General features: G+C 54.2%; 1 protein-coding gene across 2 annotated transcripts in view; it reads right to left on the bottom strand.

Annotated features, from left to right (window-relative positions):
* Positions 1–1,008: 1,008 nt before the first annotated feature.
* LOC116946069 (uncharacterized) overlaps positions 1,009–18,950 on the bottom strand; it is a 38,968-nt gene continuing 21,026 nt past the window's right edge. The window contains exons 6-13 of one of the 2 annotated variants that reach the window (XM_076069876.1): positions 18,768–18,883; positions 17,419–17,477; positions 15,776–15,939; positions 14,713–14,881; positions 14,182–14,409; positions 7,265–7,468; positions 4,148–4,292; positions 1,009–3,878 (exon numbers count right to left, since the gene is read on the bottom strand). In XM_076069876.1, coding sequence (XP_075925991.1) covers positions 3,786–3,878; positions 4,148–4,292; positions 7,265–7,468; positions 14,182–14,409; positions 14,713–14,881; positions 15,776–15,939; positions 17,419–17,477; positions 18,768–18,883 — 1,178 coding nt within the window. In that variant the 3' untranslated portion in view covers positions 1,009–3,785. Of the gene's footprint in view, positions 3,879–4,147; positions 4,293–7,264; positions 7,472–14,181; positions 14,410–14,712; positions 14,882–15,775; positions 15,940–17,418; positions 17,478–18,767; positions 18,884–18,950 lie in introns of both variants that reach the window. The other variant, XM_076069875.1, reaches the window with a different exon arrangement.

Below are 18,950 nucleotides of genomic sequence, written 5' to 3' on the forward strand. Positions count from 1 at the left end.
CCCATCTGCTGCTGGACTGTTAAACAAGGCCAAGGGCTTACACTGATTTTAATATTTTATCTACATAATGACACCTTGCCGATATTAACTATGTTAACCTATTTGTATTTTTTTATTTTTAAATTATATCTTACAACTATTTTATATTCGATATTTATTCAATTTTATATACTTCAGCCCCTTGGTATTAGTTAAACTTCTAACCCTTATTATAGCAAGACTTGTTTTAAACTTATTTAAGATTTTAGATTCCTATATGTTGAATGTATGCACCATCCTGTCAAAGTAAATTCCGTGTCGGTGTGAACTTTCATGGCGAATAAAACCCTTTCTGATTCTGAAAACGCCACTTTTTTCAAATTTTCTTGCTGTGGTTTTCACACCTGATGATGATTGCTTGTGTTGCAGTCGAAACGTCGTGAGCATTGTATTGTTTTATATTTTTTATTATTTAATTTTTCCCTTCTACGTGACTTTACTGAAATAACCAAGAACGTTGGAGGTAATTGGACATTTCTGTGATGGTTTTGTTTCTGGTTCACAAATTGGCTACATTTATATTTAAATCGAGAGTTAATTCCTCCGCGGTGTTTTACACGCACCGTGTTAATACCTTAAAGGGCAAATGGGACATTTATCGTCAACACATTTTCGTCCCGGAAATATATCTTGAAGTACGTCGGCTTAAGTAGACCATTGAGCGACGTATTACATTGGCTTAAGCCGAACATGTTTCGCGTGCGGAGGACAGAGAATGGCGTTTGGAACACACTGAGTGGGAAAACGAATGTCCTTGGTTGTTTCGCATTCACAACGCCGGCGGGGGAGCTCACGTGTGTCGCACTCGAGAGCTGCGTCTCGCTTTGAGCATCACACGAGAGGCGACCGCGTCAATCGGCACAGATCATCGACAAGAATTACAAAGGGGCACACGCATTTTTTTCTTTTGCGAGGCTGTCACGTTTAATTACGAACATCAACAACAACAAAACCCCACCAATGCTGAGGTAGGAGACAGAAACTACTTTAATCAACATACGACTTGCGCCAGGGGCTCACCGAATGTCTCAACAACAACGCCTCTGACACCGGCACAGCACGAGACGGTGACGCAACAGCTGTTCCTGCCACACAGCCAAGAAACACGCGCGGCGCAGATAGGCACAGCACGTAGTACGAATACGCACAGCAAAAATCCACCAACACACACAACACAAACCCACCAACACACATCACAAACCCACCAACTCACACAACACAAACCCACCAACTCACACAGCACAAACCCACCAACACACACAGCACAAACCCACCAACTCACACAACACAAACCCACCAACTCACACAACACAAACCCACCAACTCACACAGCACAAACCCACCAACACACACAGCACAAACCCACCAACTCACACAACACAAACCCACCAAGTCACACATCACAAACCCATCAACTCACACATCACAAACCCATCAACTCACACATCACAAACCCATCAACACACATCACAAACCCATCAACTCACACAACACAAACCCACCAACTCACACAGCACAAACCCACCAACTCACACAACACAAACCCATCAACTCACACAACACAAACCCATCAACACGCAACACAAACCCACCAACTCACACAACACAAACCCACCAACACGCAACACAAACCCACCAACACGCAACACAAACCCACCAACACGCAACACAAACCCACCAACTCACACAACACAAACCCACCAACTCACACAACACAAACCCACCAACTCACACAACACAAACCCACCAACTCACACAACACAAACCCACCAATTCACAACACAAACCCACCAACTCACACAACACAAACCCATCAACACACAACACAAACCCACCAACTCACACAACACAAACCCATCAACACACAACACAAACCCACCAACTCACACAACACAAACCCACCAATTCACAACACAAACCCACCAACTCACACAGCACAAACCCATAAACACACAACACAAACCCACCAATTCACAACACAAACCCACCAACTCACACAGCACAAACCCACCAACTCACACAGCACAAACCCACCAACTCACACAACACAAACCCACCAACTCACACATCACAAACCCACCAACTCACACAACACAAACCCATCAACACACAACACAAACCCATCAACACACAACACAAACCCACCAACGCACACAACACAAACCCACCAACGCACACAACACAAACCCATCAACACACAACACAAACCCATCAACACACAACATAAACCCATCAACACACAACACAAACCCACCAACGCACACGACACAAACCCATCAACACACAACACAAACCCATCAACAGACAGCACAAACCCATCAACACACAACACAAACCCATCAACACACAACACAAACCCATCTTCAAAGGCAGACGCGTGCGCAGAACTCCACACACCAACTCTCACCGATCGTTCTCAACACACACACATAAAGATCCCCCGTATAGCCTTAACAGACTGTTGGGGCAAGTGCTATTAACGAGCACCTATGAAGGCCGGCACGGAACATGAGGAGGTGGATGGCCATCACCACGCTCGGCCGCCTTTGTCTTCCTAGTGGCGATATTTACACACCGCACCAGGTACTAGTTTGAGGCCGAGTCGACCTCGGGGAGGCCTAGGACCAGTTGAGATAATCGTCACCGCTGTTGCCCGTTAGCGGGAATCGAACTCCGGTAGCCGGGTTCGTTCCGCAGTGTGCTAACCGTTGCACTGCCGCTCCCCACAGCAGGCGCACGCACGCTGGGGACATTCGTGAGTGATTGGGCCGGGGTGAGAGGTCAGGGAACCGACCGAGAGGAGGACCAGAACTCGTTCAGGTAATAATCGTCACTGGTGTTGGCCGTGAGCCTGAATCGAACCCGAAGTTTGTAGCGCAGAATAATGACCGCCACACGACATCTCCCTACAAAAACAGCCGTCATTCGGCACGAAGACGCGTTGACGTCACCACGGTGCTTGTGCCAAGCTAGGTGCACTTTGAGGCTGTCACGTAAAATGTGGAAGGCTCGCTGACAGACGTTCACAGGACAGACCCAGGTGCCATGGGTTGGCCGATATGACTGCTTCATAGAAATACAAAGAGCTCCCGTATAGCCTTAACCGGCTTTTGCGGCAAGTGCTGTTAGCGAGCACCTATGAAGGCCGGCACGGTACACGAGGGGGTGGGTGGCCAACACCGCACCCGACCGCCTTTGTCTCCCCAATGGCGATGTTTTTACACACCAAACCAGGTACTCATTTGAGGCTGAGTCGACCTAGAGCAGGCCCAGGACCTGTTCAGATAATCGTTACTGGTGTTAACCGTGAGCCGGAATCGAACTTCGGTCGCCGGGTTCCTAGTGCAGCGCGCTAACCACTACACTACCGCTCCCCTCCTCCTTAACTCACTCATGCACACTCATTCACCGCATGGTTTCTGCACATATGCAGACTCAATTACACTCAACAGAGTGAATGCTGTGAACAGCAATGGAACGTCTAGTCAACACAAATGTCCACTGTTGCTCATTCCCCACTGGAAACATCTCTGAAAATGAACTCTGCATCTCCCTAAGAACTTGACTGGATATTCAACACTTAATGCCAAACTGTAAAATGCTGCTGCTCCTCTTCCATACAACATTATCGTAGCTGACAGTCAAGGGATTTTACCCCACACAGTTAATCTATTTTACAACCGACAGTTCACGGTTTTTTTTGCCGGTGACAGTTCACTTTTTTTTTACCACCAACTTAGTGGCGTTCATCGTTGGCAGTTCGTGTCAGCATTGCACAGCCAGTCCATCTCCACAAGCTCCAGGCCTTCGCAGTACGAGTACGGCCGCCTGTTCAGAAGCTGAACGCAAAGGGAGGGGAGAAAATAAATTAGAGTAACACCCACTTGCCTCAACAAGTCTGTTTAAAGGCTGCACAGGGGATCTTTGTCTAGTGTCGGTCTAGACCAGAGGTCGGTCACCAAAACAACAAGCAGAGCCAATTTTTTCGATTTCGGTAAAAAAATATATTTCAATAGCCGCAATGTATGTGAATACGAGACGGTCCTTGATAAGTAAAAGGGGGGGGGGGGGCGGCGTGGGTCCCCTCCTCTCCAGCAGGCTCCCTCACCCGGGGAGATATGTGCGCTGGCTGACGACGAGGGCCGGGGGAGCGGCTGGGCCGGTGGACGACGGCCGGGCCGCCCCGGTCCAGGCTGGAGGCCGACGTGTCGCTCGCTAGGCCCGAGTCCAGGACGTTGAGTCCCGACTGCAAACTGAGATCACGCAGCGGTGGGGCGGTGGGGGCAGCAGGGGGGGGGGGGGTGGGCGGTGGAGGGTGGACGGACGGGGCGGGCGGGGGTGCCACAGGGTCAGCGGGTGGGAGGACTCGATGGGGATCAGAAATGAAAATAAATAACGGACGTGGTGGAAGAGCGATTGCATTAGAGGGGAGCGCCGAGGTTTGGCAAGAGCCCTTGACAGTCGGGGCGGAGGCGATCAGATGAAGCCAACGCCGGGGGGGGGGGGGCGGGGGAATAATAATAATCGTCGTCGTCGGCGGCAGCATCTTAACGTCCTCACACGGGGTCCCGGAAAGGCCGTTTCCCACTAAAGTAACGGTACCAACGTATTTGTACGGCAAACGTTTGCTGCGTCGTCTGGTTGTTATAGCTCGCACTACGTGGAAGCCGAGAGAGGCCAAAACACCCTCTGCAGTGTTGGCTCTCGTGGATGGAGGATTATCCCCCAGCAGTGGTGCGCGCAAGCAGTTGCAGCGCTGCACCTTTGGCCCTAACCTCGCTCGTCGCACGCACGCACGCTGCCGCTGCTGCTACTGCTGCTGCCCAGTTGTGTGACTCGGAGCGGGTGGCAGCTTTGAGCTCTTCTCGTGCAGGTCAAATCCGAAGCTCGCGTACAGGAGAAGCGTCACTTTTTCTCCTGGCAAGCGAGCAGCCCGGCAACCATTAGTCCAACGGTTCCAACCACATGCCAACGTTGCTCCAACGTTGGCCCAACGGTTCTAACCACGTGCCAACATTGCTCCAACGTTGGGCGAACCTTGGGTCCGACGGTACCACACCGCGTGCCAACGTTGGGCAAACGTTGGTCCAGCGGTTCCAATCACGTTGGAACGTTGGCCGAACGTTGGCGAGTTTACTGGGGAAAATGTAGGCAGTGCCGCATGGTCTGTCAGTGTTCCTCCTACCCCCACCCCCGGCTCCGCTTGGCTTAACGAGGTTACAACGTCCTGCAAATTGATTCGTAATCACATTCAGGGACAACGAAGAGCGTCTGAGTCGGCGAGTAATTTTTTGAGTGCGAATTTTTTTCCGTATATTTTTATATTTAAACTTCGCCCGATTGTCAACAGCCCCATTCAGTTTTGATTTAAAGCTTTCGTGACTGCAGGGATTCATATTCTTGGTTCTTTCGGTAAAGTCACGTAGAAGGGAAACAATAAAATGATAAAAATATAAACAATAAGAATATTAGCCCCATTCAGCTTCAGGGCGAGAGTGCGAGCGGCGTTCAGCTGCCTAACGAAGTTCGCTGACGGCGTTGGACTCTTAACGAGCAGCAGCAACGCTGGAATTGGCGGCTCAGCGTGAATCTGGCTCGCCTCTATCCTGCGAGACAGAAGCCAGCAGGTCGCTATGGGGCATTGTGCCTCTCCTGTTGGTCATGCCACATTTGAGCTACCCCCAGGGCTCAATAGTACCCCAATCCCCAACCCCACCTCGTGGTCAATGTGTATGTCAGTCAATGAGGTGATCTCATACGTAGACACGTGGTCTTCAGTACCATCAATATGCGGACGTTAATCAGATCTACATCGCTTTGTACGTCAGATCCAGGCACCGCGATCTCTACGCTATCAGAATGCTTGTCTGAGGTCGCGGTTTGGATGGAGCAAAACTGGCTGAAGCCAAACCCGGGCCAAGACAGAGTAGACAATTGCCGGCTCGGAGTGGCGTTTGAGTGTGTTGCAGGTTGCAATTTTATTTTACTCAGTCGGGTTTATCTTTTTCACTCCTGTTACTCTGTGCCCACGCTGTAGCGTTTCCGTTCCGTTGTAATGTGCACCGATGCCTACCTTATTGAGGGGCGATATTGGCACATAAAATGAAGATTGATTGATTGATCCAATCCACGTGCACCGCACTGCGTCTCTCAACTTGTGCGTGTCGCCAACGTCGGAACTGCCATCGTCAAGTGCGGTTCTACAGCGGAGTAACTGGGTTGCCGCCATCGGAACGAGGGATCTCCACCACTGGCTCAGAACCACCAATGACTATTAACACCACCACCCCCCAAAACACACACGGAGACGCTCTGAGCCAGATATCCTGGACGTGTTGATCAAAGAGTCAAAACACAATGCCCTGGCGACTTGCCCATCCGTTAGTGATGAAGGCTTTGGCACGCTCGACAGAACGTGAACCCGCGAGCCTTGTGGCTCTTAAACTGACGTCGTGAGCGCACTCTTCACGACGGAGATGCGAATTGCACCAGAAGGGGCGTAATCTGTGGCCGCCCCCACTATGAACCCCTCCTCTCTCACCGGACGCTGCTGCTCCTCCGCGCAGCAGCGTCGATAGCCCTGAAGCAGCTTCTTGCGCCCTATCCTCATCTTTCCGTGACCACTTGGTCCAGTTTTTCCCTCCCATTTCCATCATTGTACTCTAATTTCCCCATTCTATCCCTTCTCTCTTCCTTTTCCCCTTCATTTTTTAATTGTCTTCTACGTCACGCCCTTTGACTGTACTGGCCCCTTCCCGTGGTGGTGTGCCATGTGGGATCTGCTGAAAATAAACTAATAATAATTTTAATGCAAAAAATAATGTCCAAGCCGAAGAGGATATCACGACACGAATGACACGGGGGTAGAGGTAATCATTTGCATGGAGGTGCAAGCAGTGACATAGCCACCAAGTGTCCAGGCGGTGCGACTGCACCGGTGCCCACAGACCGCTTCCGGCCAGTGGGCCATGGCCATTATAATGGGGCAGGTGGCCTCATGTCATTCACAGCAACCAGGACCCATCACAGCCGCGCCGCACCACCGCGTGATGTTTCAGAGAGAGGGGAAAAACTGGGTCGAGGGTCGTTAGGGCCGTAACTTTGAGAGCGGAGGTGGGGGGGGTGGTGCGGGTTGCGAGCAAAGTGAGGGACTCTTGCCCGGACTTGAAATCCCACGGTGGCAAGGAGACCCAAGTTCCACCGCGCGACGCGAGAGAGGCGTTACCTGATTCCTGCTCGCCCGTCCCGCCCCAGGCCTCCGCGAGGGTGACCGACGGGGGCAGCGTTCGGACCCCGGGCCGTGGGTCCCGCCGGCACGGCCGCAGCCGCCGCCGCCTCTTCGCTCGCCAGGGACCGCGCCGATCCCCAGGTCCAGGAGCTCCGTGCCGGTCGCGACCAGATCTCGTCGCAGCGGCTGAAGCGCCGGTAACTGCTGGCGGCGGTGGGGGTTGCGGAGGGGGAAAGGGGGTGGATGGGGGCTGTGCGTTAGGAGTACCGCCTGGGATGCGCTCCTGGGCGGCACCGTATGCGATTTGGACACCAGTGAAATGCCTGGGCATCTGTGGGAAAGAGCTTTGTTGCTCAGCGGATTTCTCCAATGCTAATAAATATTATCATTTCGAATTTGGGGATGATGTTGATGAGGAAATGTTTGTTGTTGTTTCGGAATGATCACAAAGTGTGATGTTACATGGAAACGATGTGACATTGTGCCAATTTTTTTTTTATTTTTCAGCCAAAAGTGGTCTCACGTAGTATCGGGCCATGCCACTTATGTACACACAAAGACACGTGGCATCATTGCTTGACGTAAACAATCCAACAATCTGAAATAAAGGGATCTGAAATTGATCTTGAATAGTTGAAAATGTAAAAGCCGAGATTCGTCCCGAGTTTTGCCGCAATATCATTTTTAAAACCGCCGACTGAACGCGTGGCCACGTTACCGCGCGTACCGCCACCAACTCGAGCTGGTGGACAAAGCTCAGAGCATTGCCCGTGTAACGTGGTGGTTCCCATCACACGCACGCAAGGCATCCACACCTCCGATTAGCACGGTAGGCTACGTACGATGCAAAAGAAGTCCAACACACATCCGTACTACCCATAGACTAACACTGCCCATAGACTCAACACTGCACCTCCGATTAGCACGGTTGGCTACGCACGATGCAAAAGAAGTCCAACACACATCCGTACTACCCATAGACTAACACTGCCCATAGACTCAACACTGCACCTCCGATTAGCACGGTTGGCTACGTACGATGCAAAAGAAGTCCAACACACATCCGTACTACCCATAGACTAACACTGCCCATAGACTCAACACTGCACCTCCGATAATCACGGTTGGCTACGTGCGGTGCAAAAGAAGCCCAACACAGCTACGTGAGTCGTGCCACCTGTGAAAGAAAGCTTCGTGAGCTCGTCGGAATCCTTCACTTTAAATCAAGATTCTGACTCTGTCAGTCGGTAACCCACCCCACCACCCTCCCCAATTCGTGTTACCGCTCGTGCACGACGAAGCCACGCCGAGTGTGCGTGCCCCCGGCGGCGTTTATGTCGTCGTTTTGTCAGTGAGCGCTTAATTTGAGCGCTTGCGACGACCGCGCCTGCGGCGTCAAGGTATCCGCCGCCGCGGGCGGCCGCCTCTGCCGAACCGCGCCGTGTCGAGCGGCACCTGGCGCCGAGAGCCGGGTCCATTCAACGGTGGCGGCGCTGGCGCGTGTAAAAAAAAATTGTTTTAACGCTTCCCCCAGGAAGCGTCGCTCGTTATTGTTCGCCGTGTTGTTTTAGGTTGTGAGGTTTTTTTTTATTGCCCAGGAGGGGAAATCCTCACATCTCAAAACACGTGGGGGGGGGGGGGGGCGGGGGAGTCGGTGGGGGTTGGGGGCTGGGGGGGTCACAAGCTGGGAGGGTGGCATCGTGAGGCACGGGTCCCTGCCATTGTCATTCGAGGCATTCAGACGGCGGAGAAAGTAACACGATTTTACTTATTCAGAGAGCGAGAGACAAATAACTAGAGTAATGAATAACAGATATTAAAGCAGGGCGGCGTATTAAAGATTCCCCCTGACCCAGCCCATTATTATAATTATCAAACGTACGGACGTCACGTTTAAAATATCATCTCAGCGCCGCTCATTATTTCCGTGGGCCGCGCTGTGCGAAAGCAGCAGCGGTTATTATAAAAATATATTTATTTAGAAAACGAGCGGCCTCGGCTTAATAGTTGTTTTAATAAGATGCCCGGGAAGAGATCTCCCGCCAGTCCCCTCGCCCGACCCGATTGGATCGCGAGGCGGCCGCGGTCATTACGAGCCCCCCACCACCACCACCGCAGGAGCGACCCCGCCACACGGGGACGATGGTGACCCCGCCGGTGACCCCGCCGGTGACCCCACCGGTGACCCCGCCGGTGGCCCCGCCGGTGACCACGCCGGTGACCCCGCCGGTGACCCCGCGAACAGCCGCGACCAACCCAATATCGGCTCCCTCTAAAATCGTTCCCAGGGGGTAAACATTCAGTGACTGTTTGTAGCCACCCCCCCCCCCCCAAGGAAAAAAAACTTTGTCCTCGCCACCGAACGTTGTGGCGTTGGTGGGGGGTTATGGTCACAGCTTTGGGTTAGGGTCGTTTTCTGCAAGAGGAAAATGTAATTACATTTTTTTTTATTAAATCTACTTTGCTTAGGGCAGAGTCAGGACCAAACACGTCGATTGCAAACTAAGCAGCTGCTTCATCACTCAGTTAGACGATGGCGGGGAGGGGGGGGTCTTAGAGATATCTGTCTTTGAGTTTGCAACGCACGAATGTTCGACACTTGGCTGGAACCTCTTCGGAGATCCCAGCCGGTTAATCCGTCCAGGGCTTGAACTAAATCGCTCACGGGAAATCGACTCACACCAAGTGTGGCTCCCTTCCCCCTCGACTCACACGGAGTGTGGCTCCCTCCCTCGACTCACACGTAATTTGGCTCCCACCCCCCTCGACTCACACGGAGTATGACTCCCCCCCTCGACTCACACGGAGTGTGGCTCCCCCCCTCGACTCACACAGAGTGTGGCTCCCCCCTCGACTCACACCTCAACTCACACCAATATAGGTTTAGGGTTCGATCGCATAAATATATAAATGTGTCGTTAAACCCACCACTACCCGACACAGCCAATTATTGAGGTTTATCACTTAAACAAAACGCGCCAATTCGTTACGAGTACAGCCCGCACCCGTTGTGTTGGAGAGTAATCCCACAGCAACATTAACAATTCGAGTAACGACGTCTCGCCAGTAATTACAACAACCAGCATCATCAGGCGGTGTTCATAACAATAATAATTTAATTTCACAGAGAGCCATTCGTGCAATTGCATCCCACAACGCTGCAACATCAATTAGCCACTCGCTTACACGGATGATACATAAACAACCCCCCCTCCCCACTTACTAAGCAACTAAAATAATACATAAATAACTACCTAACTAACAAAAAAAACTATCATGGATAACATTGGTCGCGAAAGCCTACGTGTTGAAACTGAAGAACAGAAGAGAGCGAGAGAGATCGCAAAGCTGTTTAAGATGCTCAGTCGTGAGCCCCCCATCCACCACATCCCCCTCTTTGGCCGATGTCGGCTAGGAGCTGATGGGGGGGGGGGGCCTCTAAAGATTGTGGGCCACGTGGTCCGCAAGAAATCGGCCTCTACCGTGGTGATGTCGGCCGGTCATCATGACCTTCTTAGGCACGTCACGTGTCTCTGTGCACAAGGGCTCTCTTGGTTCAACCTCGCTCTCACTGCTCCAGACATGGTTTATTGCATTTCATTTCCCCACATCAACCACGTGGCCGTGGTGGTGGTGTTGCTGGGAGGGGGGGAGAGAGACCTGGGATGAAGCCACCGCTCTTAGCGGAGCAGGAAGTCGCTAGGGTTGCTCACACGTGAAATCGTGGTGTGTGTGTCTGTGTGTGTGTCGTGGTGAAACTACGGTGAGTGTGTGTCGCCGTGTGTGTGTAGTGGTGAAACTACGGTGTGTGTGTGTGTGTCACCGTGTGTGTCGTGGTGAAACTACGGTGTGTGTGTGTGTGGTGGTGAAACTACGGTTTGTGTGTGTGTCACCGTGTGTGTCGTGGTGAAACTACGGGGTGTGTGTGTGTGTGTCGTGGTGAAACTACGGTGGGTGTGTGTGTGTCACCGTGTGTGTGTGTCGTGGTAAAACTACGGTGAGTGTGTGTGTGTCACCGTGCGTGTGTTGCAGTGGGGAGCGGTGCGCTACGAACCCGGCGACCCGAGTTCGATTCTCGCTCACGGCCCAACACCAGTGAAGATTATCTGAACCGGTTCTGGGCCTCCCCTAGGTCGACTCAGCCTCAAATGATTACCCGGTGCGGTGTGTAAACATCGCCACTGGGGAGACAAAGGCGGCCGGGCGTGGTGCTGGTCACCCACCCTCTCGTGTGGCGTGCCGGCCTTCATAGGTGCTACTCGCTAACAGCACTTGCCCCAACAGTCTGTTGAGGCTATACGGGAGATCTTTGCCTTTTGTGTCACGGTGTCAGCCGACCGTCGCTCCCCTCGGCTCCGCTTTCCTCGTTCCGCCAAATCGGCCCCGGGCCACCAGCGGCCCGGGGCCGATTTGGCCACGCGGAGAGCGGCGAGCGCGTTGAGAGTCGTGGGGCGCAGTCGTCACGCAGCGAGCACCAGGCTGGCTTCCATCTCCGCCTCGTCACCCACCCACCCACCCCCCACGACTCCCACCAGCAGCACCACCACCTCCGCTCCCCCTCTTCCTGTTTTCACTCGCGAGCTTCGTTCCCCAGGACACGCGGCGGTGGCGTTGGGGAGTGCCGGGAGCAGGAACCATCGACCCCTCCCCCGCCCCCCCGCCTGAGGCAGTCACCGCTAAACAACGCGGGCCTCCCCCCTCTCCCCCCTCTCACCCTCCCCCTCTCACTCTCCCCTCTCTCACTCTCCCCTCTCTCTCACTCTCCCCTCTCTCTCTCTCACTCTCCCCTGACTCTCACTCTCCCCTGACTCTCACTCTCCCTCACTCTCCCCTCACTCTCTCACTCTCCCCTCTCTCACACTCTTACTCTCTCTCACTCTCTTACTCTCACTCTCCCCTCTCTCTCTCACTCTCCCCACTCTCACACTCTTACTCTCTCTCTCACTCTCCCCACTCTCACTCTCCCCTCTCTCTCTCACCCTCTTACTCTCACTCTCCCCTCTCTCTCACTCTCCCCTCTCTCACACTCTTACTCTCTCTCTCACTCTCCCCTGACTCTCACTCTCCCCTCTCTCTCACTCTCCCCTCTCTCTCACTCTCCCCACTCTCACACTCTCCCCTCTCTCTCACTCTCCCCACTCTCACACTCTTACTCTCTCTCTCACCCTCTTACTCTCACTCTCCCCTCTCTCTCACTCTCCCCTGACTCTCACTCTCTTATTCTCTCTCACTCTCCCCTGACTCTCACTCTCCGCGCTCTCTCGCTTCTCTCTTCTCTCACTCTCTCCTCTCTCGCACCAAGCGAAGGTATCGCTTTGTCAATATCGACTGCTGCAGGAGGAGGAGGACCTCCCTTCCAACTCCCCCATCCCCAGCTGATGATAGCATTTGCACCCGCCGGTTTGCTAAGGCTACAATAGGGGGGGGGGGTAGTATTTGTCTTTGTCTTGCACTGGCAGAACGCCAGCCCGCGGTGTATCTACATACGATGTGTGCGTGTGTGCTGAACAACGGAGGGCAGAGGAGTGACGCGCACAACAACGGGTGGAGCGCCGGGCGGATAAAATGCAGAAAGTCGGCACAGCAGAGGGGGTACAGCTGGTGGTGCATCTACCGCTCATCACAGTCAGCCAACCCGTGGCACCTGCTGGGTCTGTCCCGAGATCTCCCCCCGTCAGCAGCGAGCCTTCGACACTTCGCGTGGCCTCAAGGTGCACCTGGCCTGGCACAGGCGCCGTGGTGACGTCACCGTCACTTAGTGGCGATTGGCCGGGGTTTGGTATCGGTGCGTTTAACGTCTGTCTCGCCGTGACATCGCCCACCGTGTGCTCATCGGAGGTGCGGCCGCGGTGTTCGCGTGCTCGGTGCGGAGGCCGCTCACGGCAGCGGACGCGGGAGCCTAGCACAGTACAACTATTAACGACTGAGATGTGAATATTTATTTAAGTGCACGGAACCCAGCCTGTGGCAACGTTTTCGTGCGCGGTTGAGTGCCCAGCCAATCTACTATTCAGGCTCAATCCTGCTTAGCCTACGAGATCTGATGAGATCGGGCGCGTTACAGGTGATTTGGTCACACGTTTTTTGTGTGTGTGTGTGGAACAGATATTGCAAAATGCATGTAATAACAATAATAACAATGATGATATCAACTTGTAATCCTGCTGACCCACAATATCCGCTCGCTCTCGTAGAGCGGGAGAGAGAGGGAGGACGATTCCGAGACGCGAGGAGTTACCGGAGATGAGCGCTAAGCCGGCGCTTCCAGCAATTGCCCAAGCTCTGCGCTCCAATGTGTATATGAACAAATAGTTTTTGAGACAATTAATAAGCATGCATACATATGCGAGGAAAACGGAGCTCACGGATAAATCTCACGCGCGCGAGGGGGAAACACTCTATCCCATACAGGTGAAACGGATGGAGATCAGTCCACATTTTGCAGTACCACGAGGCCCACGGGAAGGGAGTTTCGTTAAAATGTTGTACGGTGAGCCACCAACCCTCCCCTCCACAGTGCTGGAGGACAGGTGTGTACCACCACCACAGCCTGGTACTGCTCGTTCGAGCAGGGATGCAGATTGATTTTGATGACCCGCGATTGATGACCTCGTGGATTTTTATGACCCCGTGGTTCTTAATTGCCTCGTGGTTATTAATGACCTAGTGGTGTTTGATGACCTCCGTGAGTTTGCCCGGAGGTCCATCTGAGTCGGTGACCCAGAAAAATAATTCCACATCCGGCACACCACAACCAGTATACCTGTCACTATGGCCGTGGCAATTAGCTAGTCATGTGCCACCTACTCCAATCTCCATGCAAACCCTGAAATATTTATACGACCGGCACACCACATCCAGTATATCTCTCGCTGTGGTGGTGGCTACGCTTGACCGGGTTTCTGAAGCCATACCTGCTGTGCTCCTGCTCCGTGTCCTTCACTGCGGGGGTCACGTGCTGGCACTGTCTCCTGCCCCTCCTCCTCCTCGCCACGAGCACCGCCAGGGTGGTCACGGCGGCCGCCAGGGCCATGGCGACCCCCAGGGCGACCCCGGCCACGCGGCCCAGGCCCTGGCTCTCGGCCGTCACCTTCTCGTCGCAGTGCGGCCCCACAAACCAAAAATCCTCCCCCACGGGGCACCTGTTGTCGCGCGACGGGCGGAGATAGAGAGAGGGGGGGGGGGGGTGAGGTTCGACGTTTCGGAGGTTTTTGCCTTAAATAGGAGCAAGCGCTCGTCGGGGGATCTTTAACGTCCACTGATTAGCACGGTTGGCTACGTACGGCGCGAAAGAAGTTCAACATGCACACGCGCGCGTGCGTGCGCGTGGAAAACGTGTCTGCGCGCGTGTGCACGGGCAACGTGGGCACGCAGAGCGCGCAGGGCGCTCAGGGTGCAGCGCAGCGCAGCGAGCGAGCGAGCTGGGCCAAAAAAGGCGCCCGTACCGGCACGCGGGTCCCTCCGGAGGCCGGTGGCTGCAGACGCCGTCGTTGAGGCAGAACCCCGCGTGGCAGCGCGAGGAGCAGACGGGCGCGCGGCCGCGGCGCGTGGGCTCGGCGCACGCGAAGCCGGCGGCGCACACGAACGCGCGGCCGCACAGCGCCGACCGCCGCTCTGCGCATCGCAATCCGTTCACATTCGTCACTCGCGCACGGTCGGCGGAGCGTTCGATCTTGTTTGAGCCCTCCCCCAACCCCTTATTGTTGTCGAGCCTCGGCAGACCGGCGGTGTGGCCGGCGCCGCGCCCGCTCACCGTCGTCTCCCCAATCAACCCCACCCCCACCCCCCCCCCGTGGCGGTGCTTACACGGCACACCACCGGCCGGTTCGAGACATCTCGTCAGCGGGTTTGTTGGCCAAGTGTGGGAAGTGAACTCGGTTCGCCGCGCGCTCTTAGGGCAGTAACACGCACGAGCACAAAGACAAAGATCTCCCGTATAGCCTTGACAGACTTTTTGGGGCAAGTGCTGTTAGCGAGCGCCCATGAAGGCAAGAACGGCACACGAGGGGGTTGGGGTGGGCAGCACCACGCCCGGCCGTCTTTGTCTCCCTAGTGGCGATGTTTACACACCCCACCAGGTACTGATTTGAACACACACACACACACGAACACCACACACGAACACACACACACGAACACACACTCACGAACACACACACACACACGCATGGACACACACACATGAACACACACAACACACATGAACACACACACACATGAACACACACACACATGAACACACACACACATGAACACACACACAACACTCACGAACACACACACATGAACACACACACATGAACACACACTCATGAACACACACACATGAACACACACACATGAACACACACACACATGAACACGCACACACTCACGAACACACACACACATGAACACACAGACACACAAATGAACACACACACACAACACACATGAACACACACACACACCACACACACACATGAACACACACACACAACACACACGTAGTTCACATATCCGACGCACCGTCGAGGACGACCTCCACGACCCTGGCGCCGCCCACGAAGACCCCGGCGGCCAGCGCGGCTTGGAGGCCGCTGGCGCGCACCACCTCGGCCAGATCCCAGAGGTGGTGGCGGATCGGCGCGGCCAGGAACACGGCGGCCGTGTCCACGATGGTGCTGCCGTTTCTGTGCCCGCACGCCGGCACAAAGACAAAGATCCCACCCCCACCACCCACCACCACCCACCACCGTTATAGCCTTCGATGGGCTGTTGGGGCAAGTGCTGCCGGCGAGCGCCTCTGTCTCCCCAATACGGCGCTGATTTATTTACACCGCTCCGGGTGCTCATTTCAGGCCGAGTTGACCTACGCGGAGACCCAGGACCGGTTCAAATATTCGCCGTGAGCGGGAGTCGGACTCGGGTCGCCGGGTTCGTAGCGCAGCGTAGCGCTAACCGCTGCGCCACCACTCGCCACACACACTCGCACACACGTGCGCGCATGTGAGCACCTACTCTGGATGCCCCTTACTCCTACGACTACTATTTTATATTTTTATTTTCCCAGGTAAGGCTCCCTGGGCGATGTAGATCTTTCTTGAGAAGCGACCTGGCCATCACAAATGACAGCTCAACGAAGTGGCTCATCATCATGTGGACATTTATAGCAGCCAAATACTCTTAAGCGCATTTTGATTCTTAGTGTGGAGGGGAAAACTGGAGGACCCGGAGAAAAGTCCACGCGGCCAGAGGGAGAACTTCAAATCTACAGCAGGCGTCAGGGTCGGGATCGAACACACGACATCCTGTATACCAGGTGAGGTAGTTAACATCTCCTAGCCACCGTGATGATGATGAGAGAGAGACAGGCAAACTTCAAATATACAGCAGCAGGCGTCAGGGTCGGGATCGAACCCACGACATCCTGTATACCAGGTGAGGTAGTTAACATCGCCTGGGCGACTGGTTGCGCAACTTTAATCATCGCCCGAAATTGTCGCTCGCGAATGCGCGGCACGTGATGAAAGTTGTCCCTCCAAATCTCCGGGCAGACCGATGCTCGAACGTCGAGTCCTGTGCTGAGTGGGCTGACACCGTCATCGACGCGCTACGCTTGAGAAACAGGGCTTTATCACAGCAAACCTGTCAACACCTTATCAGTGCTGCCTACCTTATTATAACAGACCAATTCAGACCTTATTGGTCACCCCGTGCCCCTTATAAATCTCTGACGTTCATCCCACAAAGTCTCATCACAAGGGAGAAACACAAACAAATAGACAAACATTTTTCTTTTGCCCGTTTTGAAACGGCTGTACGCCGCAGGGGCCTGAAACACTCAATTTCCCCGTGCAAGAATACGGGGCAAAGCGTATTTACGCGATCTAACTAAAGACAACCGATATTGTGGATGACATTGGTCGCGAAAGCCGACGTTTTAAACCGTATGCGGTAACAGGTATTCATAGACGACTTAAAGCTGAATTCGAACTTCAGGATCTCGGCGGTGTGTCCGCTCTGAACTGTTGACCTCTGAGGCTCTGAGCCACCCGGCCACCTTAAGAGCTAGGGTGTTGTAGTTTTTCCAAGGAGAGAGAAGGACATGGATTTGCTGATCGATGATCAGGGATGGTGAGGGGGGGGCGTTTGCATTGTTGAATGCGCACCGTATTCTCTTGATGATGAGGTCTTGGAATCCGGAGACCTTCCAAAAAAACGGATCGATCTGCGAATGAAAGCGTCGCGACGTTAAGTGAAACCGTCGCTGTGGCTCAGATCCGCACGGTGAAGCTCGGGACCAGCAGCACGTGAATGAGAACGCCGTCAGAAGTAGCACATCGCCAATATTCCTTTTAAAACATTGTAGTTCGGGGTTTAATTAACAGCAGCCCTTTGTCGCCGTTGAGATCCAATGCTGAATGATGGAGGCCTCTCCCCACGCCGTATTGGAGGTTATTTGGCTCTACTTCACCACGTTGGTCAGTACGGATTGGTGAAGGGGGGGGGGGGGGTGGTTCAGAACCGGTTCAGTTAATTCGCTACCGCTGTTGGCCGTGACCGGGAGTCGAACTGTTAAGGTCGCTGGGTTTGGTAGCGCAGTGCTGTTGTATATGAGCCTAGCAGTGCGATAACCACCGCGCCACCCCTCCAAACCGTGGACGGGGTAGACACGACCAATGCTGTATGTACCTTAAGTATGTAGAAACTTCTTTCGCACCGTACGTAGCCAACCGTGCTAATCGGAGGTGCCATTAGCACGGTTGGTTATGTACTCTTTCACAGCGCTGTGCGCTCTGCAATGTGGGACAGCTGGGAGGGCGATGTGGAACAGCTGGGAGGGCGATGTGGAACAGCTGGGAGGGCGATGTGGAACAGCTGGGAGGGAGATGTGCGACAGCTGGGAGGGTGATGTGGAAAAGCTGGGAGGGAGATGTGGAACAGCTGGGAGGGAGATGTGCAACAGCTGGGAGAGCGATGTGGATCAGCTGGGAGGGTGATGTGGAACAGCTGGGAGGGCGATGTGGAACAGCTGGGAGGGAGATGTGCAACAGCTGGGAGAGCGATGTGGATCAGCTGGGAGGAAGATGTGCAACAGTTGGGAGGGAGATGTGCGACAGCTGGGAGGGTGATGTGGAACAGCTGGGAGGGAGATGTGGAACAGCTGGGAGGGAGATGTGGAACAGCTGGGAGGGCGATGTGGAACAGCTGGGAGGGAGATGTGGAACAGCTGGGAGGGCGATGTGGAACAGCTGGGAGGGCGATGTGGAACAGCTGGGAGAGAGATGTGGAACAGCTGGGAGGGCGATGTGGAACAGCTGGGAGGGCGATGTGCAACAGCTGGGAGGGCGATGTGGAACAGCTGGGAGGGCGATGTGGAACAGCTGGGAGGGAGATGTGGAACAGCTGGGAGGGCGATGTGGAACAGCTGGGAGGGAGATGTGCAACAGCTGGGAGGGCGATGTGACACAGCTGGGAGGGCGATGTTCGTCACCCCAAAACGGCGGCGGGGACTCACGGTCTCGTGGAAGTTCTCCACCAGAGCTCGGCGCTGGGGCGACGCCGGGTCGAGCAGAGCGACGCTGAACACCAAGTCGATGCGCAGAGACAGGGACACGTGGATCCTGGTACCTCCTGCAGCAGGAACGGAACGCGACCGTCGCGTCGTCATCGTCATCATCATCATCATCGTCGTCATCAT

This window comes from Petromyzon marinus, chromosome 26 (assembly GCF_048934315.1).
Source record: "Petromyzon marinus isolate PM22_M1 ecotype Great Lakes invasive population chromosome 26, UKy_Petmar_22M1.pri1.0, whole genome shotgun sequence".
In the NCBI taxonomy this organism is placed as follows: Eukaryota; Metazoa; Chordata; class Hyperoartia; order Petromyzontiformes; family Petromyzontidae; genus Petromyzon; species Petromyzon marinus.